The sequence below is a fragment of the Metarhizium album genome (assembly GCF_000804445.1).
Source record: "Metarhizium album ARSEF 1941 chromosome Unknown scaffold_8, whole genome shotgun sequence".
Taxonomy (NCBI): Eukaryota; Fungi; Ascomycota; class Sordariomycetes; order Hypocreales; family Clavicipitaceae; genus Metarhizium; species Metarhizium album.
In genome coordinates this window covers 936556-964350 of record NW_024467582.1, presented here as the reverse complement: position 1 = coordinate 964350, position 27795 = coordinate 936556, and the positions used below count along the sequence as shown (strand labels likewise).

Below are 27795 nucleotides of genomic sequence, written 5' to 3'. Positions count from 1 at the left end.
GCCCTCGTGGGTCATCTAGCCTTTGCTGCGAGCATTTCCCACGATGCATCAAGACCGCATGACCCACTGAGGTTTGAGTTTGTCCTCCAAGGCGGCAGACGTAAAAACAGTGTCGCCTGGCAGTCGGCTTATACGTCCGGCTCCGCCGCGAATGGCGTGTAGTTGAGCAGCTGAAATGCCACTGTTGTTGCTCCTAATGCTGCCAGCATCACTCATGTTATCCGCCTCCTTGAACTTCTTAGGCGGTGCGAAATCCAGATTCGTGAATGTTGACGATTTTCGAAGCAAGTGCGGGCTTGGCAGGACCGACAGCTCGTCGAAGGAAGTAACCAGAGGAGAAGCAATGGGTACCCTTGGCGAGTATGCACGTCGTTCGCCAAGGGGACTTTGACTACGGCCCGCGACATGTTCTCTGAATGAGTCGGGAGGGGCGAAATCCGTTGCATGAAAGATCGCAAAGCTGTCGTCCTTAAGCTTGGAAGGCGTTGGCAGGGTATGGAGTGCGGTCGGGGGAGGCAGGTTCTTCTTCGGGGGGCGTCCTCGTATTTGGGCAGATGCAGACGAGCCTGGTCGTGGGCCAAAGGCAGAACCAGCACGAGGTCGCCCTGGTCCTCCTGGAAGACTCATACCACCAATAGAGCCATGGGGGCCTCGCGCCGGGCCACGAGAACCACCACGGGGGCCAGGTCCTCCAAGCCCGCCACGGAAACGCCCAGCCGGCGGCGGCGTCATGGCGCGGCGAGTAACCGGCTGTGCATACGGCATGACAAAGGCGTTCGTCTCTGCATCATAATATGCAGCGTCGCCGAGATAACCAGCGTCATAGTCTTCAAAGTATTCAGCGGCTCCTGTTCCAGGCAGAGGGGGTGCAGGTTCCCTGTCGTCAAAGTATTCCTTATAAAACGATCGAATTCGGTTGGCCCTGTACTCCGGGTCCTCGGATTCCATCACATCATCCGGTGGCAGAGGACGGAATCCAACTGAGAGTCGTTTCGTCTGCTGCTGAGGAACCCCTAGGGCATCATTAGGCTGTGGCAGACTATCTGCTGGCCGAGAGGCATCAAGAGGTTCATCATCATAATACTGAGACGTAAGGATCTCGGGATGCCCATAGTCGTCCTGAGACAACGCTTGGCCAGGAATTTTCTGCACAGCGTGCGGGGCATCTTGCGAAGGAATCTTTGGCAACGCCATGTCCCGACCCAGTCCAGACGGGTGAGATTCTCGAGATTCAAAGTCAAAATCATCAACAGCCGAATGAGCAGTTCCGATCAGGCCACGTTCAGAACGCGCTGGCAGCTCTGCCAGTATGGGCTGGTCTTGTTCCCACGAAGAGTCCGGCAGTACATAGTGTGAGTCTCTTGACACTGCTACGGGCGGCTGCTCAAAGTCAGGCATCTCCAGTCCAGCTGTCTTTTCATCGGGATAGGAAAGGGTGCCAATCTCGGGCATCAAAGGTTCCGCGGGGCGAGCAGGATCTTTGGCGTGCCCTGGTCTGGGGGGCTGGTGAGTAGGTTCCAGAGGTTCCAGAGCAGTGGGGGTTGCAAAAGGATCGGACGCGGTGGCAGGAGATGCCGGTGTCATTGGCATAGAGTCAGAACGAGATGGGGGCATTCTCCTAGCAGCGCCAACGGAGGGACTGAGAGCCATGGAGCCATGCCTGCTTCCATTGGGATTGAATGATCTGATAGAACCGGCATCGCTGTTTGCATACTGACCAACAGTGCGATAAGGGTCTTGGTCGCTGGGAAAGATTCGTGCCAATGAATGGACTGAGTCGTGGGATTGGTGAATATTGGGTGGTAGTAGGTAGGGAGATGAAAGATTCATGTCCATGGACAGTTGGTTGCTCTTGTGGTTTGACTTTTCGCCCCCAATTCCAAAAAAACTCTTTCGTTTGGCACCTTTTGCAAGACCCTCGTCAATGCCGAAATCGAGTCCTTGGGTGGGATCTTGAGCATCTTCCTGCCTCAATCGGCGGACATTTCGGCGATGTAAAAATATGAGTACAATAGTGGCAATAATCAAGGGGATTCTATATTTTCTTCTCATTAGCACAGACTACTGGATCCGTAGTGACTTGGTTTTAGTCCACATACAGAATGCCGAGAATAATAGCAAGGTTAGTCACATTAGTGTTTATTCCCTTTTCGCAAGTGTTGGAATCCGAGCCATCATGGCAGGATTTGCTACGCCTGAAAACAGTCCAAACTGGACGTGTAATGGAAGTCTCGGCAGAAATCAAATTTCTTCGCAGGTTGATGGGAGGCTGCATTCGGTACGCCTTGTTGTTCGGATCGCCTTGCCCGAGGACCGTCGTGACCCGCTTAATATCAGCAAGGTTTGCCATGTCGACAGGACTATATCGCGAGTATCTCCTTTCAGGGCCCGGTCCTAGAAAAAGAAGGGAAGGTGTTGTGGGGGCTCTTTGTTAAAAAGAAAGATGAAAGTCGAGAGCCATGAGGAAACAACCCGAAATTTATCTCGCCTTGAGATAATAAAATGTTTATCTTGTGTCGGGATTAGGGGTCTCAGACGACAAGTTGAAATCGATCAATCGAATCGGTCGCCCAGCGGCACAGGCTCAAAAAACCAAATAGACAAGAAAACCAGAAAACCCAGGGCAGCTCGAAAATACAAGCCAACCAGCTTTGCCAACGTTCCCTGAAGACGCGTTCCCAGATGACTAGGGAGTAGTAATGAATGGCTCACGCTGCAAAAGCGACGGTGAAAATGAATGGCGAGTCGCAGTTGGGGGAATAAAAAAAAAATAAAAAAACTCCGAAAAGACCAAACGAGTGGTGCTCCCGTGAATTGCACGAAGTCGTCAGTCGAGAGTCGAAGGCAAAGCTGACGATGGAAAGAAAGAAGGAGGAAGATCTGGCTGTCAGACAGGACGAAGCACAAGCACACCTAGACCCAGCAGGACGAGGAAGGCTGGACGGGGGCGCAAGCGGGCCAGTAGGAGAACTTGGTGAATTGAATAATAAATGACCAGGGGGTGATGAACAAAGGGGGTGTGGAACAGTAGCTATTGGATAAACACAAAGAGACGTTGCACCGTGTCTACGTGCATACAACTTATGTGACTTGGGCTAGTTATAGTAAGGCAACGGCGGGAGCAGCCCTAGCGAGGCCTGGCGCGCACCAGGCTGGGTCATGAAGCAGGTACGAACGGCGTGGATGTGCAGCCGACCAGGATGCTTTCGTACACAGACGACCAATGTCTTAATCTGACCGCCGCCGCCAGCAAGCCATTGGGACAGTGAACAAGACTGTATATCCATACTTACTTAACTTACTTATGTACTATGGTAGTTACTAACAAGTATGCTATGAGTGGTTGCCCCCCCCCCCCCCGGGGGGCCCCTTTGGTGCGAAACAAAACAAAAGCTTTTCCGTCCTCTTCAGCAGCCCATTGCACGAAGTCATGCATGTAATAATTATCAACACTACAGCAACTTGTTTGGTGCGCCGTGAAAGCGAAGCCATGACGACCAAGACCCAGCCAGGCTGCACAACTGCCCCTGACACTAGTCTATATCGATCGAGAGCCACCGGGCGCCACAGGGAGCCACATAGCCCTGCAATGTCCAGCGGTGTCTTGTACTCCTCGTACTAGTACTATTACCAGTATAGTGCGCGCCTGGCGGCAGCGCGGTGGCATAACTACTCACTGTACAAACTCTCCCCTCCCTCATCCCATCCATGCCACACGGCTTGGTGCCGAACCCTCCCTAACCTTCCTCCCCATTTGCGAGAACCTGCTTGTCCACTTTTTGATGGTTCCCGCATCACATTGGACGATACGGAGTAGTGGTTGGTTGGTCCGTTCGGCCCGTTCGGCCAGCAGCCTCGCTTCCCTTCCCCCTTCAATATCATCATCCAGGTACGTGCTTCTTCGCTGAGACGACGCAAAGAGGCTTCAAACGAGCAAGCCGCCGAAATTAGAGGCCCGTGAGCCCGTGAGCCCGTCACGGCCCTTCAGCAAAGATGCAGCCTGGCAGCATCATGAAACGACGCATGCATCCTTCCCAGGACCAAAGAACCAGAGTCGTAGCAACTAGAACGCCTCCGGATAACTACTCCGTATGCTAGGCCCGGGGATTGACGCAGAGACTTGTCCTGAGCCATTGGAGGCGTTCATGCATAGTCGACCAGATGGACGGTCGGTTTGTGGCTTTGATCTGCCTCAAACAGCACGACGCAAGTATTTCGATTCGCCCCGTGGCCTGGTGGCGCTACATGACCCAAGTACGTAGTGTTTTCCCATGGAGGCATCAGCTCCGGCCGCCATGTCCATTTCGCTGATAGTACTCCGTAATTGTTGTAGGAGGCCAGGAGCTGCAGAGTGCATGGACATGGATCACAGTACGCCCCCCCGTTTGTTGTACGATATCGGACGCATGCACAAGTGACAATACGGAGAACGGAACGCCCATGTGCGGAGGGTCACACACGTGCCGCGAATGGCTCCAAGCTTGCTTACCTTGCCAGGACAAACGAGGTCATCGCTGCCTCGCCTCGCGCAATTCCGAGCCTTGTTTCTTGTTGTTATTGGAGAATACACATCTCACTCGGATGGTACTCCGTAGATGCGGCATGCTCAGTGAGCTCCGCTTTCCATTCCTCGCCCCGCACTGGTATGGGGCAAAGATGAGCAACTTGAGTGCTCCTATTCGTACCGGGGACGGCACGGCCCCTACATCGACAAAACAAGACTGTGAATTGTTTTCGCTTTGGCGTACTCCGTACACGGCAATTCACCGCACACGCGGCTGTCTTGCATGCTCCCATCTAGTTACCAGGTTACCGCCTCGCCCAAAAGCAACCTTTACAACCTGCTGCCGCTATACTAACGCCTAGGTATGCTCCAATGCACTTTTGACACGGCATTTCCATTCACGCCATCATGTACGCTCGTTCCCTTACAGGCTCAAGCCCTTCTCTCGCAAAATTCTGCAATATTTTCCATGTCAAATTTTATAAATTCTCCGCCCAGAGAAACAATCACCCAGTTAATACTAGCAGTTGCCGTCGATGCGCAGAGGCTGTAGCCAAGCGGAGATTCACATAGGCTCACCGCGTTTTCGGGTGGAGACTTGTCCGTTTCATATTCAAACGTCTGAAAGATGTTCTAGTCCAGAACACATACCGCTACAGGGTTCCAGCTAATGAGCGTCGGTACTGATTACAATGCCGGCAATGCCAGGTCCATTCGACATGCCGGGCTCTCTTGGCTAGCTGCGGAGTGCCAGCCGGCATGCAGCAACTTCAAATTCTATTACCAGTACGTAAGTTAGTAGTACTCTGATCATGAGCCATCTCCCACATGTTTTGTAATCCGTTTCCATAGAGTCATTGATAGTACTCAAACACAGTGTCCTCATGCCCCCCGGCGTTCTGTCTGGAGCGCTCCGGATCCTCAGGTCTGACTGAAATCTTGCTCCGTGAACCACTTATTCTCCCTGCCTAGAATTCGTCACTGTGTAAAAGCCAGGTGCATACTCCAACAACCACTCCTTCTCAATCTTGGTAATGTCACGAATAAACGTCTTCTCCCCAGTCTCCATAACCTCATGAAAGATGACCCAGTCCGCCTTTCTGTTGAAAAGCAACGAGCTCGGGTGCGCGTACATGACGGTCCCGCCCTCGACGTTGCGAAACGTACCGTTGGGTTGCATTCGCGCCGCGTGCGCAAAGTAACCCGACGTCAAGCAGCGGCGAATCTGCTCCGCCTTGGTCTTCATATCCGCCCCCGAGGGTCGCTTGGAAGACAGCGACTCGTCGACCTGGATGTTGAACCGCTCTACGTATCGTTTCAATTGTGCTCGGATGCTCACAGCGCGCGTCATGGACTTGTAGTTGAGGTGGTTTTCGTGACAGAATCGTGCTTCCTTCTTGCCCTTTGTGACAAATGCCGTGTAGGCGTTGAGAAGAGTGAGATGATCGCCTTCTTCGGCGGCGAATTTGCGCCGTGCATTCTCCATGGCTCTTTGCTCGCCGTCGTGGTAGAACCAGACACTTGCGCCCAGGCTGGTCATTGCTGCGATGGTGAGCATCTCGCTCAGGCAGTTGAACGACTGGGCTACGAGTAACGTCTTGGCCATCATGGGCTCGACTGCGAGTTCGGCCATGCGGAAGCCCAGCGGTCTGGTTAGCTTTGCATATTCGTCCAGCGCCCCCAGGGAGAAGAGCAGCTCCAAGGCCTTGGACATGGGCTGCGACGGCGGAGGTGACAAGTAGTCGAAACGAACGACGTTGTCGATCCCGAGCGCCTTGAGCTGCAGCACAATCGGTGCCAGGTTGGATCTCTGGATCTCGGGAGGGTTGGCCTCTGGTAAGCTATGATAGCTCTGTTCGGTGTAGAGACGGAAGCATTTCCCTGGCTTCGTCCGCCCGGCACGCCCAGCTCGTTGTGAGGCGGACGCCTTGGATGTTGGCGTTGCGGTGAGGCTCTCTATGCCCGTCTTTGGGTTGTATGCCCGCAGTTTGACGAAGCCGCTATCAATCACGTAGACTATACCGTCAATGGTTACGGATGCCTCCGCGATATTTGTCGAGAAAATCACCTTTCGCTTGCCTTCGGGTGCCTTGTCAAAGACGTACATTTGCTCCTCTGACGACAGCCCGGCGTAAAGTGGCATTGGCTGTAAATCGCCATATCGATCTCCCGTTTGGCCAATTCTTTCGGCCACGGCCTGGATAGCGCTGTCAATTTCTTCGCGGCCAGTCAGGAAGACGAGAATGTCGCCATCTCCCTCCTGTGTATGGATGTCAAACACAGTCTGCACCGCCTTGCCAACATAGTTCTCTGTCGGTGATTCCAGGAACAGGATATCGATGGGATACGTCCGGCCCTCCAGACTCACGATTTTCCCAGTCTCAGATGGCTTGTCGTCGTTACTCATGGAGCTCTTTTGGTCCTCGCCAACAGCAGCGAAAAACTCCAGAAAGTCCTCTGCCTGCAACGTCGCGCTGCTGACTATGATCCTGAGGTCAGGCCTCTTCCTGCGAATCTTCTTCAGCAACCCCAGCAAGATGTCTGTGCTTATTGAGCGTTCATGCGCCTCGTCGACCATTATCACGGAGTACCGACTCAGCAGGGGGTCAACCAGGGCTTCTCTAATGAGCAGGCCGTCGGTAAGGAACTTGATCCGCGTCGCTGACGAAGTGACGTCTTCAAACCGAATTGAGTAGCCGACTTCTTTGCCTACCTCACACCCGATCTCGTCGGCGACGCGGAGGGCGACTGTCGTCGCTGCGACCCGTCTAGGCTGTTGATGCGCGTAAGAACATGTCAAATATTTAGTGGATGCCGGTACAGATCTTACCTGAGTAACACCAATTATCTTGCCATCTGCGCACCATCCTGCCTTTTCCAGAAACTGGGGTATCTGTGTTGTTTTCCCAGAGCCAGTTTGACCGATTACGATCGTCACTGGGTGCGTTTCTATGACATACAATAGACTGTCGCGATACTTGGCTATTGGCAGCAGTGCTGGTGGTTTGTGTAGCGCCGGGATGAAAGTGGCATCGAGACTGAAATCTGCCATTACGACCGCAACGAGACGATAAAAAGGTGCCGCTGTCCACCAGACATGTGACGTAGGCTAGTTCATCCCGTATATGCCATGTCCATCATCGCAGAATAGTCTTAAAGAGACGACTGGGGTCGCGTGCGATGGGACGAGAGATTGGGGTTAACTGTGTTGCTACCAAGTACCCTAGAGACAAATTGCATTATCAAAACATTCAAGGTGACGCCACGTTTCTTGGCGCTTACGTGTGGCGAGGCGTCATGCCTGTGGCGCTCAGGCAGGTCAGGGTAGCCTGTAGGGAACGTCATCGGCGGCGTGGCCAGCTGCGACCCCTCGCCTCATTTAATATCACAGGATGGATTAGACAAAGGTTTCAGATGACAGCATTCTGCATCCACCATCGAATTGCACTCTACGCACAAGTAGCTATTTTCGCATCCAGTGGAGTCCAAGCCTGCGATTGCCGTCAGCCAAGGTCGTAACCATGTCGACTCCAACAGAACCGGTTTGTAGTTCACCCACAGGGCTACTTATGCCTGTGCTGGCGTTACTAACAAGCCTGGGTTTAACCAGAACAAAACCTCGACAGAATCCGGCGCCGAATCACCTACGACTGCCAGACCGCTGGAGATGGACGACGACGACGCGCAAGACACCAGCGTGATCGCTGACGATGGCCCAGGCGCCAAAACCGGAACTGGTTCCAACACGATTATTCCAGGTACACCCACGACCGCAACCCCTGGTGGCGAGCCAAAAGCGCAAGGCTCGCCAATCGAAGCCGCGCCACCGAAGCCTCCTCGACCCGTGACTGAAAGTCAGAAGAATGAGATGATTCTGAAAGAAGCATTCCCAACCGTAGATGGCAATGTCATCAAAGCCGTCCTGAGGGCCAGCGGAGGCAAAGTTGAGCCGGCATTTAATGCGCTCTTGGGTGAGTTACTGCCCCTGGATGAGCCCTGTTGACTAATTGAACATGATTTGACATTCATCCATTATAGAAATGACCGACCCCGATGCCGTCAAGAACGAGCCCGAAGAAATCCCCCCACCACAACCCCCTCGTCCTCAAGGCCGAGCCCAGATGTCCCAAGTCGAAGCAGATGAGCTCTACGCCCGTCAGCTAGCCGAGCATTATGACAACGTTGGTGCATATGAAGCTCGTACCTCGAACCGTTCCCGAGATGCTGGGCAACATCAGGGATGGGATGGTGATGAACGAGAGCACAGCTTCATCGATGACGATTTGCCTGTGATTCGCGAGAACTTGCGTAAGGGGTTCCTAGACACGCAAAGCAAAGTCAATGGCTGGATCACAGGCCTGCGAAAGAAGATTGAAGAAAGCTTCGATGAAAGCGAAGAGTCCACGCAACGACAGGGACAGCCTCTTCGCCGTCAGGGCGAGACGAGTCGCCGAAGCGGTGACTATGATCGTTACGATGCGGATCCCCAAGTGCTTAGTGACGATTTCGCAGGAATCCGGTTGTCCGCCGACGGATGTAAGTCCCCTCCCGGGCAAGTACTCCAGGAGGTAGCACCAATCTAATGTTTCAGTAGCCGCTGCTCAAGGTAGACCGATGGTTAACTCTGGCATTCACCGACCTCCTCCGCCGTTGAGCTCCCCGAGAGCTGGTAATGGACGAAGAGTAGGATTCAAAGACGAAGCTGAGGAGATCAACATGTATGATGCTTCGCCCGCAGCCACCCCGAAGGACACACCTCAAAGCTCAAGCACCAAGACCAGCAAGTGGCAACCGCTGTCTACGGTCGAGCCCAGTCCCATCACGGACAATGATCCCTTCAGCCTCGGCGACAGTGAAGATGAGAAGGAGCCAAGCAAGGAGAAGCCCAAGGATTCCAAATTGGACGACAACGAGCGTCTTAAGAAGGCTGCCGCTGAAGCCATGGCCGACAGCTTGGTGGAGGATAAGGACGGGGCGCCGGCAGACAAAAAGGAATAGGCTGTGAAGCTCCGATGGTCCGCTCTCTGCATTGCATTGTTTATCTGGGAGTTCAATGGGGCGTAGACTGCCTTGAACGTTGGGTTGGATGGATACCTTGCAGGTTCTCTTATACTCGAGGAGTGTGTACAGACGAGCTCGTCTTGTCCCGCGAAGCATCAGAATGCACAAAATTTTTTGGTTTGTTCTTGTTCAGCCCGTCACTGGAATTGTTATGTGGTCGCGTGAATTGTATCCAGATTGGTCGGTCCCAGGAACAGAAGTCATGCTCTGTACCAGGTGTGGGGACTGCACTGGGCCGATTTTGTGACATTACGATCTAAGCTGCATGTACGGAGTATATTATTGATTGATGGTTGCATGCTCGGTACGGGGGTAGCTCAAGAGCGACGTTGAATTGAAGCTCAATAAGGAATGCGCTGCCTACAAGTCACAAGTCAAGACGGGCAGCAAATAACGCAAAAAAATGAAGATGAGACCCCACACGAGATTAAAAACAAAAAAGCAAAACAGATTTATCATTGACGGGTTTGCAATCGAGGATCGGGGTTTTGTCCCTGGTCACGGTTAAGCGGTTGAACCCTGCCATGCACCCATGCGTGAACTGGTGGTGTTCCGGATGAAACTCTGGAAGGCAGCGGGCCGAGTGAGGGCAAATTACTCCAATTGCGCCTAATGTACCGAGCACTTGTTGAGCACAAGATCTCATGAGTATTGGTTGAAAAGGGTAGCAACAGGGTAGCAAAGGAGGAAGCATGGCAAGTCGCTCGATCACGAGGTTGATTGTGGGATGACGATTGGCCAAGAGATTGGATTGCTAGTGCGGGACGTCCTATTGCGAGACGGTGCAGACGATGGTAGACCATCTTTACTTCCCGAGATTGGGTCAAGTATTGCTACACGGCTAAAATACGGCTCCCGCCTGTACGGAGACGCACAGGACGACAATGCTGGTCAAGCAAGGGTACTAGTTACTCCATACCAAACATTGACTTGCAGATTGGAGAGGCCCCCATGAGTTCCTCAGCTAACGATGAACAGCCCCTAACAATCGATACCGTATCAACGAGAGAGGCTACCTCGAATGTGCAAAGCCCGTTCAGCAGTCGACATGCGGGCCACGGTGAACTAGTAGGTGCACCGTCGCAGACACCAAGAACTTCACGAGAGGCCACACCACCCCGCTTCCACGCCAAACATACATACACCGCACCCTTCACTGCGGCCTCGTTCGACTAATAGGAAGATCCTCTTCGCTCTCGCAGAATTGATTGGACAAAACTCGGGTCTGGTGCCTTCGAATTCGAGGGAGAGAGAGTGGACGACGGACCAGGCTCATCCACAAGCCCAACCACTGCCGCCAAACCTTGTTCACTTTCGACGGCACCCACGCTTCTGTCTTTGTGTGATAAAAATCACAAGTTCCTGCTGGCCTTCAACAAACGGGGGATTGATGCGGCTGAGGGCTTCACAAAAAAAGAAAAGACAAAAAGACCTGACTGTCTCTGTTCCGGGCGCGGCTACGGGCACAGCATCGTTCAGAACAGAACAGACCTGTCTGTGGTGGCCTTCTCTGCCTAAGCGTTGTTGTACCATCTTGGTCCTCTGCAGCTGCTGTCGCGTTGGTACTGGACGGAAAGGAACCTACTCAACTCGGAACTATCTGCATGAGGATTGGACTACGGCAGGCTTGCCAATTACGACCAACCTTGTTGCTCTTCTTTCCCTTGCGTGGGCTGACCAAGACACAAGGTAAGTAAGTACAAGAGCCAGCCAGTCTACTAGGCAACGATTTTTTTTATTTTCTTACTGTTTCCTGCTTTCAGTCCTCAGATGCTACTTCACGAAGGTGCACCGTCTTCATTTATACTGCCATCTAGTCTGCGATGTCGTCACATGCGCCACAAGAGATGAAGGCTGACCCATCCACTCTCAAGGAACCCCTGGCTGTCAAAGAGTCCTCTCCATATTCACCGACCAGCACACACTTGATTCAAGTTACTGATAAGAAGCAACCAAGAGAAGGCGGTAGTTCTATCTTGTACTTTCCGCCTCGCATTGCTGGCGCCGCTGATCACATACATCCCCTCGTCTTTTCCTTGTTGTCATGTCTTGAAAGGGCGCGTTTGGCCTTGCAACCTCGAGTCTCAGTGTCATTCTTTACATGACGTTTACATGACGGCGTCGGCAGGTTGACTGATCTGCTCAAAACCTTGAACACACGACTCTAACGGTGCAGCATACTCGTTCTCCCTTATTCCTAGCTTATCCCGTCTGAAAGTACTTCGTACACGCAAGCAAGCTACACGCAGTCCTTTAGTTCCCCTTCAACTCGAGGCCCTGCCAGGCTCTGAGCCGCAACATGTAAGAGGCTTCCGTATCCTCACCACTGGCAGTTTGGAAAGAACCCGTATTAGGACACTCTGTAGCATAGGGTTACTGACAACGCATTCGTCTTGCATAGGAAGTTTGGCAAACAAATACAGAAGCGCCAGCTCGAGGTTCCGGAGTATGCGGCAAGCTTCGTCAATTATAAAGCTTTGAAAAAGGTCGGTGCTCCATGGACTTCGACTTCTCATGCCTTTGCAGATGGCTGGCCCGGCGCTCCTTGCTCTTTTCTCAAGCCTCCAAGCTGGCAATATTGATTCGACAAGTCTTCTTTCGCTTGAAACTTGCATTCCGGCTCTCCTCACTCATTCTATACGTACACAAATAGTCGTAGCAACCGAGGGCCTTTGAACTAACGCAAAACCACCCAACAGCTTATCAAGAAGCTCTCTGCGACTCCGACGTTGGCGGCACAAAATGACGTTCTTCGCCAAGATGGTTCCGTTGACTCCCAAGCCGCTCTTCAAGCAAACAAGGCCACTTTTTTCTTTCAACTGGTAAGAAGATCCGCACGCAGTACTGAAGATGCTGCCACACAGACCCCGCAACATGCCTGACAATCCGGCCTTTACATAGGAACGTGAACTTGACAAGGTCAATGTCTTCTACCTGCAAAAAGAGGCCGAGCTGAAGATTCGGTTGAAAACTCTTTTGGACAAGAAAAAGGTTCTACAGACGAGAGACGGCATCTCAAGGCGCTCTTCAAAATTTACGACTCTCGAGGAAGGTTTCCAACAGTTTGCTACCGACTTGAACAAGCTCCAGCAGTTTGTCGAAATCAACGGTACCGCATTCTCCAAGATTCTTAAGAAGTGGGACAAAACGTCCAAGTCCAAGACCAAGGAGCTCTATCTGTCCAGAGCTGTCGAAGTCCAGCCATTTTTCAACGCCACCGTCATAAGTGAACTCTCGGATCAGGCCACGACTAGTCTCCAAGAGTTAGGTGCCTGGTCCGATGGCATCCAGGTCAATTTTCAGACACCAGGGCACGTTGTCACGAGCCAACACTTCATGGGGACTGATGAGGGAGATGCCGACACACTGTTGCTGGACGCAGTCATTACTGGGAACCCAGAGACGCTCAGAGAGCTCCTGGTGAAAATGCAGTCCGCGAGCAGCTCAACAGACGGAGAGAGCTCATTACCTGATCGCGTCACCAGGACCTTCCTGACTGCAATTCATGATGCGCCCGAAGAGTCTCTGCGTGTTCTTTTAGATACTGGACTCGTCGACTTGCAGTCGTATGACGATATTAACGAGAGAAATTGTCTTCACCAGGCCACAATCTACGGCAAGCAGTATGTCTTGGGATGGGCGTTGGAAGCAGGGGTGTCTGTCGATAGGACAGATGTGTATGGACGAGTGCCGTTGCACTACGCCAGTTTGCATGGTCGTCTGGAGATGCTCGAGGCACTATTAAATGGTATGAAGGCCTGCATGCCGGTGGACGTTACGGTTTATACTGATTCGTGTTTGCAAGTGAATTCGGCAACGATTAACCTAATCGACCACGACAACTTCACTCCGCTTATCCACTCCATCATTCATGGTCATATTGATTGCATACAGCGCCTGCTGGCCAGGTCCGCTAGGATCGACCCGGTATCAGACTCCGACCATGTTCCGTTGAATTTGGCCTGTGAGCATGGCTCCGAGGCAGTCGTTGAGCTGCTTCTTAGGCATGGAGCGAAGATACTCCCCGATGCGGAAGGCTTATATCCCCAGCACCTAGTTGCGAGGTCGGGAAAGACATCGGAACTCCTACTTCTACTGAAACAATTTGGAGCTGATCTGGACCAAGCCGATAAGCTGTATGGATGGACTCCGCTTGTCCACGCAGCGAGCGAAGGCAACGTTGACTGCCTGCAGGCGTTGCTCATGATTGGAGTAGACGTCAATATCGTTGACGAGAAAGGTCTGCCGGCCATGTACTACGCCGCGTGGGAAGGCCATTTGGAATGTATGAAGCTACTTACTCAGTTCAACACTCGCAATCGCGCGAGCCCGCTCGTCCTACAGTCATCACTTGGCCCTATGGAGCTTAGCAACGCACCTGGGCCCATGGCTTTGGATCCCGACGCGATCCCCATACTCGAGCTCCCCCCTCCCATCATCCCCCTCCGCCGTTACGGTCACAACTTCCTCGACACCAAGACAGTCGTACAAATCAGCTTCGATGATCTCCAAGAGCAGCCTTTGCTGTTCTTCCAGGACGGGAAATACCCGGCAGCGCGACTGACAATATCTTCCAAGCTATCGGATCTCATTCCTAAGAACATTATCCTGCCCTTTCAAGAAGATACCCGTATGGTTTCATTTCAAGTTGACAACCTCGACACGTTTTCTCTCGACTTTGACGTTTTCCCCACGTACGGGGCCAAGGTTATCGCCAAGACGGTGGTATTACCTAGCGCTTTCAGGAGTCAACAAGGAGGAATCTCAAAGTGCTGTCTGCCTCTGTTTGACCCACGACTGAGGGCCATTGGCCAGATTACGTTTAGCACCCAGGTGATCAAGCCGTTCAAGGGACAGCCGCTGGAAATCACGGACTTTGAGACGTACTGGAAAGCGACGAGCCAGTTTAACCAACCCGCCAGTGCTGTGGTGACTGGATCAAGCTTATCCGGTGACTACGTCCGGCTATTTGTGCAATATACGGCTGACGGAGTCCCGGTGATTTGGCCACAATGGACGATCCGCTGTGGAGGGCTAGACTTGCCACTGTGTCGACTTTCCCTGCAGCAGTTCTTGACCATTACTGCCGAAAACACTAGCCGAGCTGCATTACCTAGCTTGTCGTCGAAGCCCGTTGTTGATATTGCGGAGGTGTATCACATCCTTGCTACAGCAGGCATCACACTCAAGGATACTCTAGCGATTCTCCCCCGTGGTATCAACGTGAACTTGCAGGTCCTATACCCGACACAGGAGGAAGAAAAGGCGCTTGCCCTCGGCCCGGCGTTGGACGTCAACGTCTTTGTGGATGCTATTCTCACTGTGGTATTTGATCATGCCCGCGCACAACGAGCCCAACACCAGTCCCCAGAGGCGGCTCGCTCCATGGTGTTCAGCAGCTATAACGCCCGGCTGTGTACAGCGTTGAACTGGAAGCAGCCAAACTTTCCTGTGTTCTTGTGCAGTGATCTTGGGCGGGAGGAGAATATTCTGGAAGAAAACATGCTTCGACCGAGCGGAAGACGAGGCACATCCATCAAGGAAGTGGTTCGTATTGCACAGAGCAACAACTTTATGGGGTTGATTTGCTATTCCAAATTACTGGTGAGTGTATAGGTGCTAGATGCTGCCTGGCGCGTGGGCCTTTTTGCTGACTTGACCTCAGGACATGGTACCTGCTCTTGTGGACGCCATCAAATCTCATGGGCTAGCACTCGTAATGGACAAGTCGACAGATTCTCCCGGCACAAGTCCGATGACGGAGCCGTTCCCCCGGCCACCCAAAGGTGTAGATGGTGTTTTGAAAAACCACGGCATTTTGCGATTCGATGACTCGATAGACATGTAGATAGGAATCATGAGGGGTATACAAGGTTGTGGCTTCGCGGGAGGCGTTTTGAGTAGAGAAATGAAATTCTGGGAGGACTGATTGAACGGCGTATTGTGCGTCATGAAGACATGACGTGCCACAAAGTCGTTGTGCTGCCTCGAACCATGCACTCATGAGCATGATAGATAGGCTTGGATACTGTGAAATGGGAACCACGGGCGAAGGCAGCAATGGTATCGTGGACTCATTTATTCATTAGTGCATTCTAACATGAAGCCGGCCAGGCATCAAGCGCCCTTCAAGGCATACCGGAGACTGGTCAACTCCCTCTCGGGGTTGACGCCGCCCATGACAACCTTTGCCGCCAGGACGGCGCCGTACACTATGGCCGGGAGATTGCCCATGCCGATCCAGGCGAAGCTCGCGTCACCTTGACCTCTGCCCGCAACCAAGCCCATGACGACCAGCAGGCTCGCCAGCACGCAGTTCAGGTACGGCAAGTACACCTCCAGCGGGGACTTGTCGGCGGCGGCGGCCCTCTTCAGCCGGCGGACCGTCTCGCTGGCGGCGGGCACGTCGGCCCTTTGGATCCATGCGTCCAGCGGCGCGATGCCCGTCTCCGAGGGCGGCAGCTTGTACAGGGTGTAGCACGTGGAGAGGAGCGACGTGAGCGACAGGATGGCGAGGAGGGGGTGCGGCGGGCCGCGGAGGAGCAGGGCGACGTAGGGGACTGCCGAGAGCGCGGGCAGGACGAGGAGGGCGGCGGCGAAGGAGGCGTCTGTCTGCTGGTTCTGGGCGGCGAGGTCTGCGATGAGGGTTTCCTGGGCTGGCGGACGGCGGGCGGTTTGTTAGCTGCGTTTGGGACGGGGACGGGGACGGGGACGGGGACGGGGACGGGGACGGGGCAGCACCTTGCTCGTCGAGGGCGGAGGGGGTGTCGGAGTCGTCGGGGTAGCGGAACGTGCGGCGGAGGCGCGCGCGGGAAGGCCTTGTTTCCATGCCGTCGATGCTTTGTCGCGATGGGATGGGATGGGATGGGATGCGAGGTTGGAAGCTTGTGTGGAGACGAAAGCGTGGCGAGTCTCGTCCGGCGGCTGTGACGTCGTGCCTCGCTAGTAAGGCAACTAGTTACTAACGTTAGTAAGTAATTTAGTTTCATTTTGAATTAAGTGGGGAGTATGTACGGTAACTTAGTAAGCCACGTCTCTTCGTTTGAGCTGCGACGATGATGATTGGGGAGCCCTGGCGCGCGGCTCTCCTCGAGACCTTGTCCACGCCCTTCTTCATTCGTTCTAGCTGCACGTGGGACTGGCACGACGACGATTTCGTTCGCCAAGTGACGGCTCAGGCGACAGCTAGCTTGCTTATATTTGGGTTTCTTGGTAGAGGATAAGCCCCGTGTCTCCTTACATGTCTGTCACTCCACCGCCGCCCATAACAACGACGTCTGCAGATGAGCGAAATACCATGACGGCCTACAGGGGCGGGCAACAAAGGCGCCTGGATGACATCTGGAAGGCTCCTGCAGAATCAGCAACGACCTAGCATGCTCGCCAGAGCGCCCTTCTCGCTGTCCGAAACGGTCAGATTGTAATAGGCCTTGACTCCGACCCAGGACTCGGCGTACGTGCAGTGGAAGCTCGCCAGGGGAGGCTTCCACTTGTCCGGGCCCTTGTCCCCCTTTTGCCGGTTGGCGTGAGCAGAGACGGCCCAGAGCTGCGGGCGGACCAAGTCATTGGCAAAGGCCTCTCTCTCCTCGTCTGTCCACTCGGACGCTCCGGACTGTCACTCACATGTTAGCGCCGGCAAACGTTGTCCAGAGTAAACGGCAGGGGAAGAGGTCGGGCTCTTCTTCACCATCCACGCATTTTTCAGAGGCACAAAGTGATCAATGTCCAGCTTGTGGCCCTGGGTGAAGACCAGGCCGTCGTATGGACTGGTCCATTTGCCCGACTGAGGGACGCAGTTGCGATTCGTCTCGACGTGCTCGCCGTCTCGTATCAGCACCACGTCTCTTTTGGCCATGGTTAGCGACAAGAGCGGTGATTCACGGGACGGATTTTTTGGAAGGGCCTGAAAACATGCCGAGTATTGCATTTTCCGTGAACAATGTCCCAGAGGCGAAAGAGGGATCGGTTGTAGGTGCCGTCGTCCAGGGGGGTTGCTACTTGAAGGCTGTTCAGCGTTGTCCTGGCACTCGATGCACTCGGGATACCAGGCTTACGGGTTTCATTAGCTGATTCAGCCGCATGGCTTTGTTTGCTCCTCCTAGGAAATGCAACCTACCGGCGTTGGTTCCGGGACTGGAGCCGAGAGGACTCCAGCAACCATGGCCAAGATGCTGAGACTGACGGTCTTCATAGTCAACGACGGAGCGAGCTGGCGAGGATGGTCAAGAGCAGAAGAGAGACAAAACTCGGGACACAAAATCGTCCATGCTCTTGATATTTTTCGAGCTTGTCGCGGCCACTACTCATTCATATATGCTCAACTGAGCAAACCGGCCGTCTTTTGAACCGGCAAGACTCAAAGTTCCATTGCCCGAATCTGACTTGATGAGGTGCAACTGCGTCGGTGTCGAAAGGGTGCAGATTGGCCCTCGTGACCTGTGTCAGTCGTCGTGGCGTCTCGGGCAAGCAGATAACATTGGTGAACTTCATATTCCTCCGGCATCTACTATCCGTGAGTTGACAGCAATGCGAACAAGGCATCGGTGTAACCTGCCTGTTCGGGTCTTCGCATGGCTGCGAGGCTGCAGCGTGCACCATCTAGATATCCGACCATTTAAATGTATTGTTCGACCTGGGGAAACGGCAGGGGTCGTTTAACGACCAGCAGATCCCTCATACGACCTTGGTTATACTCCTTCTACATTGAATACTAAAGCAGCACCGCACCCGCTGCCTATCCAGACCGAGATTTGTACCGAAATTCATCCTTTGCTGTCTGGATATGAACCACGGGTAATCAGTGCCCCATGAACCGGTTTCGCGAGGCATGATGGGAGGGTAGGACTTGGAGTTTGCTGCAATACGACACATATATCTATCTGTCTGTAAATGGACCAACACAAGTCACACAGTGAGTGCCGTAGACCGTATGGATTGTCGGTTTACAAACCGCCCCGTCCTGGCAATCATGCTGAACAAGTTCTTCAAACTGATGGCTGATGTAACGGCTAACCTTCCTCCTGTCTTCCGCCGTCGAATCGGAATTCTGCACCCCTTCTGACTCTGCTTGCCAGAGATACGGGGGCGGGATAGCTCACACCCTCGGCGAGGACGTTCAGTATGGCTGCCATGGAAGCACATTGATCGAGTAACGGCTTTTTTTTTTTGGTCTCAAATCTAGCAGCGCCTCGCAGTCCATCGCATTGCTAGCGGCCCTTGTAAATGTCGACGACTCGGGCTCCTCATGAGAGATTTGATGCTTGCGAGACGTATCCCCCTGGCCGCAATGCTGGTTGCCTGCCCAATTGAGCAATGGATCCCGCAGAGGAGCTCATCGTTTCCAGTGTAGGAAGGCCTATACTTGCTCCCAGGAAACACATGACACATCGCCGTTGTTGGAGCTGCTCAAGTATCTGTTTCCCAACGGCAGCACTTCAGACGAAGTCAAGATATTCGACCATGGCATCTCCAGCCAGAGGGTGACAAGATGCGTCTGCGACGTTGGTACAGAGTTTTATGGCGTATGTGTGTGTATGTGGAGGTTGCTGGCCATGACGCCAGACTGCAGTGCCAGGAATAGACGGGCCAAATTGACACTTGTCGATGCTGCGACTCGAACATTTCGTGGCGGATGACGGGGACGAGGTTGCACAAGACTATCTGGAAATAAATGTTGATAATTGGTCCGGGTGTCCCATCCACATCTGTCCCAACAGAGAAGGAACACTCCATGAGCCACCTGCCTTGGTGGCCTGGCAACTAGAACTGCCTACGGAGTACGGAGTACCGAGTGACTGCGGAGGCTACGGAGTGAGACAACATCAGCCCATCATGGAACGACATCCCAAACCAACCAGCCACGCGCTCATGTGCATGTGCATGTGCGTCTGCGTCTGCGTCTGCGTCTGCGTCTGCATCTGCATCTGAACCCAACCTCAACCCCAACCCCGTCATCGCCCTTTTTAATGCCACATTTTTCCACGCCCTTCTGTCCTCGGCTTCACACGACGCCGTGCCACCCAGCGGCTTTGTGCTGACTTCTGTCCGGCACCATGTTCAACCCCGGCATCGCGTACATGCTTGTAAGTCACGACTCATCACGCGTCTGCATCACCACGGCCCCCGAGCAGCCAGCCAGCTAAACCACCACAAGGTCTGTGTCGTTCTTTTCGCCGTCGCGGTGTGAGTGTAAAGCCCCGGGCCCTCTCTTCCCTCCCACCAAGGAAGGCACCGGCTAATCGTTATAATCATCATCCAGCGTCATCCACTACCACACCATACACCTTTCCCTCCCCATCTCATCCGCCATCACCATCCTCAGCATCCTCCTTCCCATCACCGCCTTCCTCAACGCCTATATATATCCCAACCTCCTGCGCTCCTCCCACACCTTCACGTCCGGCGACATCTTTACACGTCTCGCCCCCATCGGCCTCCAGGGCCTCCAGGCCATCACAACCGCCGTCCTCGCGACTTTGCTCCTCGGAGGCGTCGTGCCGTCCCCCGCGCTCGAGTTCCTCATCGACTACGGGTGGGATAAGCTTTACCAAGCGAAAAATGCGGATTGCATTGTGCTCATACAGGATACCTACAACTGCTGCGGTTTGAATTCCGTCGATGACAGGGCGTACCCATTCCACAATGTACCGGGCGGTACGTGCGCCGAGATCCACGGCCGAACGAAAGCTTGCAGGCAGCCCTGGACGGGGGCGTTGCGGGCCGCGTCGGGCATTGACTTTGGGGTTGTGGCTGTAGTTGGATTGATGCAGGTGAGTTCCTCTCCCCCAGCATGATCCTGAGCGAGTGCCAACGAGCCTTCATCGCTAATGCGCGTTCAGATGATTGGCCTCTTAATCATGAGAGAACGAACAGCTTGGTGGACTGCCCTCCGGACGGAGGACTGGAAACCTTTTAGCGAGACCGACGATGAAAGCTCAAGGCGTCTGCCCACCGTCGCTGAAGAATCTGAAGAATCTTCCGAACAAGGCGAGCCTGCCCAGGCAGGATACGGCGCTATCCAGATGCCCGTTGCTGAACCCTCTTCTTCGCCCGGGGAGGCCAACCACCGCAATAACGACTGATCACAAACCTCCTTCGCCCAAACAAACAAATATACCGCAGTAACCCGGTTCCCCCCAACGTTCTTCTCTTTTACAAAGCACGGGACAAGCATATGCACGGAGTTTGTCATCCATCTCTACTCGTGTACTTTCAAGATTGTCGTAAAGGACTGCTCATTTGCTTCTTTTCAATTGTAAAGCTTCCTTACCAAGTGTAGCCAACGCAGCCTCGTACTCGTGCACCCTCTTCTCAGTCATTTCTTCTAATCTCGTCCGCTCCACCTTCTGTGTCCGTCTTACGGCTGAGCTCTTTGCGATTTTGCCCCAGAACCAACCACTTTCGCCATCGTCAATCAAAGTCCATGCACACCCGGGCCGCCCCGCGCGAGCTGTTCGACCCACGCGGTGGACGTAGCCAGCTACACTGGCGGGTAAGTCGTAATTGATGACGTGGCCGAGCTTAGGGATGTCGATACCCCGCGCGACAAGGTCAGATGCAATAATGAGCCGCACAGGGGATGAAGGCGTTGTGAATGCGCGGAGGACCTTGCGACGAATGTGAGTGGGCGTGGTGGATGTCAGGGTGCTGATTTGGCTGGTGAGTGAGGCGTCGAGGAGTGCGAGGAGGCGCGAGAGTCGCAGGGCAGATTCGTTAGACTTGGTAAATATGAGCGAGATGGGAACTTGTGTCTTGGGCGGTGTGGGTGTGCTTTTGCCGTCTGAAGTGTCCGAGTCCGAGGTCGTATCGGAATCTGAAGAGGTGTCGGAGCCATCAGACATATCCTCATCCGCCTTCAACGTCGACGAGGAATCCCCATTTCCGACATCGCTCGTCATGTGGGACTGCCTCAAGAGATCCAAAAGATACAACGGCTTGAGATTCGCCTCGTGAACCCGCACTGCAAACTCACGCAAGCCCACGGGCAGAGTATGCTCCGTGACTTGCACGGAATCGTCATTCTCCAGCACGATTAACCGCGGTCTCCGCAGCGCCAGCTGATTCAAGAGGCTTAGGTCTCTCGTCAGTGTCGCACTGAGAATCACCTTGCGGACACCAGAGTACGCCACGTCGGGAAACCCGCGAGCACTAAACTCATCGACCCGAAACTTTTCCAGCACCAGGTCCAGCCAGCCCTGGAAACTTTGCGCGAGCAGCTTGTCCGCTTCGTCGACGACGAGCCAGCGAACGTAGTCGAGGCTGAAGCCGGGCGTCTGTTCAACGTGTTCTACTAGGCGGCCAGGGGTGCAAATTAGTACGTCTACCTTGGAACAAAAGTCCACAACTTCGCCTGCCCAAGGCCCGAGGCGGGCATTGATGTGGATGGAATCCAAATCATGTACATCGTCGACATCGGCGGAACACGTCTTTGCACGCTGCTGCCTTTGCTCCTCCTGGATTTTACTGTAGGCTTCCGGGTCATAACGCGACTCTCGTTCGATCAAGGCCTCTTTCTCTGATTTGATAGACTGACTTCCAATGGCAACGCCGACCCGGACTCGCTTGCGGCTTTCCCCCTCGTAGGCCTTGGCGCAGGTCTCAAAAACTTCCTGCGCTTGCTTAACAAGTTCTCGCGTGGGGAGGACCACGAGGGCTCGTAGCCTTGTGACCAAGCCGTTGCTAATATCGCGAACAATGGGTAGTGCATACGCAAGCGTTTTGCCGGAACCCGTGGCTGCTGACACAAGTAAGTCCCCCGGTTGGTGTTTACTGGTTGGTAGAAGTAGAGGGATAGCGGCAGTCTGAACTGCAAAGGCCTCCCTGTAGCCTTTCTCTACCAACACCCGCGATGGTCGTTCTAGGATGCCCAGGTCTGTGAATGGCGCCTTTGTGTCTTGCGAAACTCGTATGGGGTTGGACAGCCACGGGGGAAGCGTGTCGTACGTCGGCTTGGACTCGTCCTCTGGCACGGGAGCCGGTTGAGGCAGTGGCTCCAGACCATGGGATTCCACAGCTTCGTCATCAGACTCATCGCCTTTTTTTTGTGCGACTTCGGTGGCCAATTTGATGGACTTGGTTTTGCGCTCCAGAACTGCCCTGTGCCGTGCCATTTCCTTTTCGTCATCATCATCCGCTTCTGCTGCTCCCTTGGCGTGTTTCTTCTTTTTCTCCCGTTTCGGCCTGTTTCCCTTTATTTGTTCCTTCGCCTCGGGGGCAGGCGCCTCGGCCATCTCGACATCACTGTCTCTGGAGCCGCTTGCATTTTCCGAATTTTCAATGGCGAAATCTTCTTCGATGGCGGCATTGTCATATTGTAGAGATTTGGGCTCCTCAGCCTTGTCTTGTGTTCTAGAGCTCAACTTTGCCGTCGTGCGCTCCGGCTCGTCGTCGGAATCGTTAGCCTGCGTCCGTTGCTTTCGTTTTCTCCTGTTCTTCTTCTTTGCACCCGTCCGCAAATCCACCGCTGCACTGTCGTCCCGAGAAGCAGCAGCATCTTTGCATCTTTTGATCTTTTTGGCCTCCGACTCGTGCTGTTGATCGGCCGTTGGCTCTCGCTTCCTTTTCGGCGTGAAACTGGCCTCGTCGTCGTCGAAATATTGTACTGAATTCGGTGGGGAAACAGGGGGAGCAGAAGATTTCGCGGTCGACTTGGCTCCTGGGACGTAGCGCGTGTAGCTGAATGCCTGAACAAGTTTTGAAGCGATCGGTGATGATGGCTTCGGGGCTGAGGACTCAGCGGGGACTGTAGGCTTTGCGCCTTTTGAAGTAGGCACATACCTCGCGTACATGGCCCCAGGTGCTCAATGCCCCAAAATAGCAAGCAAGTAGCAGGATTGGATTTCTGCGAAAAGAAGTCGATGCTGCTCATGTCCAAAAAATTGGGCGGGTCGGATCCTTATCTCAATTCTGCCATTCCTCACCGCCGTCTCTCGAGTCTCAAATCTTATCAGAATCCTGCGCCTTGAAAGCTCTCGGCAGCTCCAGATGTCACGTCGATCTTCAAGTAAAGAACGTCTAAGGCGTCTACGCTCTACGTTGCCGTGTCGCGAGCGCCACGGTAGCAATTACTCTCGGGACGTCATACAACAAGCTGGGCCATGTCTCTCATCACGTGGTCAAAATGACACGCCGGCGGTACAACATCGCCATGGTCAGCGACTTCTTCTTCCCACAACCAGGAGGCATCGAGTCTCACATCTACCAGCTATCGAGCAAGCTCATTGACCGGGGGCACAAGGTCATCATTATTACACATTCTCACGACGATAGAAAGGGCGTCCGGTATCTCACCAACGGGCTCAAGGTGTACCACGTGCCGTTTCTTGTCATTTACCGCCAGGCGACTTTTCCCACGGTGTTTTCCTTCTTCCCTATTCTCAGATACATCTTCATCCGGGAGCGCATTGAGATTGTGCATGGGCATGGAAGCTTGAGTTGCTTGTGCCACGAGGGTATTCTTCACGCGAGGACAATGGGCCTGAGGACCGTCTTTACGGATCACTCGCTGTTTGGGTTCGCGGATGCCGCGAGCATTCTCACCAACAAGCTGTTGAAGTTTATTCTCAGCGACGTTGATCACAGCATATGTGTGAGCCACACATGGTAAGAAGAAGCAGACGAAGAATCACTGCGCACGCACATCACGCCGGTCAGTGTACTGACGTGAACCCTCAATAGCAAGGAAAACACCGTCCTCCGTGCATCGCTGGACCCCTTAATGGTCTCCGTCATTCCCAACGCCGTCGTGGCAGAAAACTTTCGCCCGAGAGACCCCCCATCCTCTCCCGGCGCGCCCTTCGCCCCGGATCCCTCGCCCCAGCGCGTCGGGCCAAACGACATGATCACTATTGTCGTCATCTCCCGCCTCTTCTACAACAAGGGCACAGATCTACTGACAGCCGCCATCCCCCGCATCCTGGAAACCCATCCCAACACGCGCTTCATCATTGCCGGCTCCGGCCCCAAGGCCATTGACCTGGAGCAAATGATTGAGCAAAACGTGCTCCAGGACCGCGTCGAGATGCTTGGTCCTGTGCGGCACGAAGACGTCCGCGACGTCATGGTTCGCGGCCACATCTACCTCCACCCTTCGCTGACCGAGGCCTTTGGCACCGTCATCGTTGAAGCCGCCAGCTGCGGACTGTACGTGGTCTGCACCCAAGTCGGCGGCATTCCCGAGGTGCTGCCTTCCCACATGACGACGTTTGCCAAGCCGGAGGAAGACGATCTCGTCGTGGCGACGTGTAAAGCAATAACCGCCGTGCGGGCCGGCAAGGTCCGCACGGAAAAGTTCCACGAGCAGGTGAAGAAGATGTACAGCTGGTCCAACGTGGCTATGCGCACCGAGAGGGTCTACGACGGCATCACGGGTACCATTAGCGAAGAGGAGTTCTATGGCTTCGACACGGGCGGCTACAATGGCAGCAGAGTCCGCAACTTTGCGCTTATTGATAGGTTGAAGCGCTACTATGGATGCGGCATCTGGGCCGGCAAGCTCTTTTGCTTGTGTGTTGTGATTGATTATTTGTTCTTTCTGTTCCTGGAGTGGTGGTTTCCGAGAGAAAATATAGACATTTGTCCCGATTGGCCAAGGAAAGTGTTGGAGGACAAAGGGAAAAAGGAAGGCCGAAGTAATCGGTCGAGTACGTCGCAGGGGAGGATTGGCCATGACTAGGGGCTATTTTTTTTTTTTTTTTTTTTCTCTTTGGTATGGCGTCTTGTGAGGTGTACATTATCGTCAGGATGGTGGAACAGGTGTTGATTTCCGTCGTGGAACATTGTGCTAGCGATTCGGCGTTCAGGACAGAGCACATCGGGTGGGCAGATGTATGTGTAGAAGAACATGATGGTCGCATGTTTCGTCACGTCGTAACGGACATCATACTGGCAGAATGCCCTCTTGAACGCGTGTCAGCAGTCGACCCGTCGGTCCATTTGTTCCAATGGATTCCTCATCCGGAGCGAGCCAGGCTAGGCCTTTGACGCATCAGCCTCGCTCGTCAACGCACGTCACCATCCACGGCCCAGAGCGGCCTGTACCCTACCAACGTCCACAATGCCCTCCACCACCCCAGATCCTCCGTCTCGTCGACCATGACGACATCCTCGGCGAACCTGGGCCAGACCGGCCTCGGTCCCGACCTCCACGGCATCGGCGCTCCCACGCCCGACGGCGGCCATCCCGCCTCGCCACCGCCAGCAGCAGCTCCGCCGCCCTGCGCCGCCCGCGCGCTCTCCCCGGACACGGAGCCCGTGTCGGACGAGGTTGACGAGCCGTTCCCGTTCCCGTTCTCTCTCCTCCTCCTCCCCCCGCCAAGCATCCACGCCAGACGCGAGGGCCGCCTCCGGGCCGCCCTCACCTTGCGGACCTTTTTCGTCCGCAGCGTGTCCGCGTACACCAGCACCGTGGCCAAGACGACCCCCGGCACCACGAGCACCCAGTAGGCAAAGAAGAGCGCCCCCCCGGCCGCGAACCGGCCCGCCATGGAAAACACGCCGGCGGCGATGGAAAAGGGCAGCAGCACGCCGCCCATGTACGACAGCCGGTCCAGCGCGCGCCTGTCCTCGCGCACCTCGAGCGCCAGCGCGTCCGTCTTGCAGCCCGACGACGACGACGGCGGCGGCAGCCTCCTCTCCAGCCGCTGGTACTTGTCGTGGAACCCCGCCACCATCTGCAGCAAGGCCGAGTCCCTCCTCCGCGGCAGCGGCCCGGCCGGGTCCTCCCACGGGTTCGCGCCGGCGCCCGCGCCCGCGCCGCGCACGTAGCGCCGCCAGTCGAGCACGTTGTTCTCGACGCGCTGCGAGATGAGCTCCAGCAGGTAGTTGGCCTGGCTGGGGCCCCTGTCGACCTGGACCGTCGCGACGAGCAGGTGCCACTGCTGCAGCGCCACGTCGGTGGCGACCTCGTAGACGCTCGAGGCGCTCCCGCGCGCGAGGAACCCGTCGAGGAAGGACTCGCGGCGGCGGCGGGCCCTCCACCGCGCGTACAGGCCGTCGAGGGCCTCGACGGCGCCGCCGTCCTGCCGCTTCACGCTGCTCCTGAAGGGCTGCGTCGCCGGCAGCGCCGGCGCCACGTGCGGCGGGAGGATCGCCTCCAGCGGCCCGTCCACGACCATGACGGCTGCCAGTTTGTCAGATCAGATCAGACCAGGCCAGACGGGTCGTTGCGTCCCCCCGAGGAGCGGGATGGACGGAAGAAGCACGGGGGGGGGAGGAAGGGGGAAGGGGGGACACGACGCAAGACGTACACGTCTTCTCCCGCTCGCTGCACCACCACGACATCCTCCTCCAGTACCCAAAGGCGCCGACTAGCACGCCGTCCCAGCGGTACAGCGTCCCGTCCAGGAGGTACGCCTTCCTCGCGTCCGGCGCCAGGCTGAGCACGTTCTCGTCCAGCATCCACCGGCTCTCGAGCAGCGGCATCTCGGAGCTCCTCGACGTCTGGATCCCCGCCGGGATCGAGAGCTCCTCCACCTGCGGGAAGTCAAGCTGGAAGAAGTGCACGCCGCGGCGGCCCTGGCCCTGCTGCTCCGTCTCGCGCCCCTTTCCCTTTCCCTCTCCCTCTCCCTGGCCTTGCCTGGCCTCCCCCCGCCAGGGAGCCACGTACCTTGTTCTGTAGACGTGGCTGTCGAAGAAGCCCGGGTCGATGTCTAGCCGCACCGCCAGTTCAAACGCCAGCTTTGTGTGCAGGCCGTTGAGGACAAACATCTTCCACTGGCCGGGGTGCTCGTCATGATCGCGCGTCAGGAAGTCGTCTATCTGGTCCCAATTGCACAGTTCGATGTGGACGGGCTGCTCACCGTCGGGCAGGATGAGGACGCTGGCAATGGTTGTTGTAGGACAGGCCGTCTTGGTGCTGGATGCGTCTTCCTCGGGTGTCATTGCTTTGTTCTTCTTTTTGTTTATTACTGATTCCTTTTTTTTTAAAAAAAAAATCCCTTTTCCCTCCAGGGAATGGTCTGGGACGGGGGGGGGAGCGCGGGCATGCGAATTCAACAATGTCGTGGAACCTAACGAGGTTGGGTTTTGACGGTGGTCCTTTGTGTGAGTGAGTGAGTGAGTGAGCGAGCGAGCCAGTGTTCCAATTCATCACGTGTGACATGCATCAGCCGCATGCATGTGGTTAGACGTGCATTGGACTGAGCACAGTTGCGTGAGAATCGAGTCAAGATCGAGGGAGGGATTCGGGTGAGAGAAAATTATGTTTGCTTGTCTCGCAAGTATTGTCATCC

At 54.8% G+C, this 27795-nt stretch overlaps 10 protein-coding genes across 10 annotated transcripts; 4 read left to right on the top strand and 6 right to left on the bottom strand.

The window, feature by feature from the left end:
• Positions 1–48: 48 nt before the first annotated feature.
• MAM_04071 (uncharacterized protein) lies at positions 49–2350 on the bottom strand (the record flags this gene model as incomplete). Its single annotated transcript, XM_040822870.1, has 2 exons — positions 49–2035; positions 2100–2350. 2 exons carry the CDS (start codon positions 2348–2350, stop codon positions 49–51), a joined length of 2238 nt encoding a protein of 745 aa, XP_040679376.1.
• A 3109-nt stretch (positions 2351–5459) lies between these two features.
• Positions 5460–7556, bottom strand: MAM_04070 (Helicase-associated domain protein; the record flags this gene model as incomplete). Its single annotated transcript, XM_040822869.1, has 2 exons — positions 5460–7277; positions 7335–7556. 2 exons carry the CDS (start codon positions 7554–7556, stop codon positions 5460–5462), a joined length of 2040 nt encoding a protein of 679 aa, XP_040679375.1.
• Positions 7557–8025: 469 nt separating this feature from the next.
• MAM_04069 (UBA-like protein) lies at positions 8026–9502 on the top strand (the record flags this gene model as incomplete). Its single annotated transcript, XM_040822868.1, has 4 exons — positions 8026–8046; positions 8100–8475; positions 8543–9040; positions 9099–9502. The coding sequence occupies 4 exons, from the start codon at positions 8026–8028 to the stop codon at positions 9500–9502; spliced, it is 1299 nt and encodes a 432-aa protein (XP_040679374.1).
• A 1886-nt stretch (positions 9503–11388) lies between these two features.
• On the top strand, positions 11389–15413 carry MAM_04068 (Ankyrin repeat protein nuc-2; the record flags this gene model as incomplete). The annotated part of the gene is made up of 6 exons (XM_040822867.1): positions 11389–11533; positions 11742–11866; positions 11932–12051; positions 12265–12387; positions 12467–15169; positions 15231–15413. 6 exons carry the CDS (start codon positions 11389–11391, stop codon positions 15411–15413), a joined length of 3399 nt encoding a protein of 1132 aa, XP_040679373.1.
• Positions 15414–15682: 269 nt separating this feature from the next.
• Positions 15683–16394, bottom strand: MAM_04067 (uncharacterized protein; the record flags this gene model as incomplete). The annotated part of the gene is made up of 2 exons (XM_040822866.1): positions 15683–16221; positions 16307–16394. The coding sequence occupies 2 exons, from the start codon at positions 16392–16394 to the stop codon at positions 15683–15685; spliced, it is 627 nt and encodes a 208-aa protein (XP_040679372.1).
• Positions 16395–16925: 531 nt separating this feature from the next.
• MAM_04066 (uncharacterized protein) lies at positions 16926–17420 on the bottom strand (the record flags this gene model as incomplete). Its single annotated transcript, XM_040822865.1, has 2 exons — positions 16926–17177; positions 17253–17420. The coding sequence occupies 2 exons, from the start codon at positions 17418–17420 to the stop codon at positions 16926–16928; spliced, it is 420 nt and encodes a 139-aa protein (XP_040679371.1).
• Positions 17421–19617: 2197 nt separating this feature from the next.
• Positions 19618–20646, top strand: MAM_04065 (tetraspanin Tsp3; the record flags this gene model as incomplete). Its single annotated transcript, XM_040822864.1, has 4 exons — positions 19618–19647; positions 19719–19747; positions 19824–20334; positions 20404–20646. 4 exons carry the CDS (start codon positions 19618–19620, stop codon positions 20644–20646), a joined length of 813 nt encoding a protein of 270 aa, XP_040679370.1.
• A 153-nt stretch (positions 20647–20799) lies between these two features.
• MAM_04064 (DNA/RNA helicase, DEAD/DEAH box type) lies at positions 20800–23352 on the bottom strand (the record flags this gene model as incomplete). Its single annotated transcript, XM_040822863.1, has 1 exon — positions 20800–23352. One exon carries the CDS (start codon positions 23350–23352, stop codon positions 20800–20802), a length of 2553 nt encoding a protein of 850 aa, XP_040679369.1.
• Positions 23353–23684: 332 nt separating this feature from the next.
• Positions 23685–25238, top strand: MAM_04063 (phosphatidylinositol:UDP-GlcNAc transferase subunit PIG-A; the record flags this gene model as incomplete). The annotated part of the gene is made up of 2 exons (XM_040822862.1): positions 23685–24166; positions 24242–25238. 2 exons carry the CDS (start codon positions 23685–23687, stop codon positions 25236–25238), a joined length of 1479 nt encoding a protein of 492 aa, XP_040679368.1.
• A 325-nt stretch (positions 25239–25563) lies between these two features.
• Positions 25564–27445, bottom strand: MAM_04062 (uncharacterized protein; the record flags this gene model as incomplete). The annotated part of the gene is made up of 2 exons (XM_040822861.1): positions 25564–26684; positions 26812–27445. 2 exons carry the CDS (start codon positions 27443–27445, stop codon positions 25564–25566), a joined length of 1755 nt encoding a protein of 584 aa, XP_040679367.1.
• Between the last annotated feature and the right edge of the window lie 350 nt (positions 27446–27795).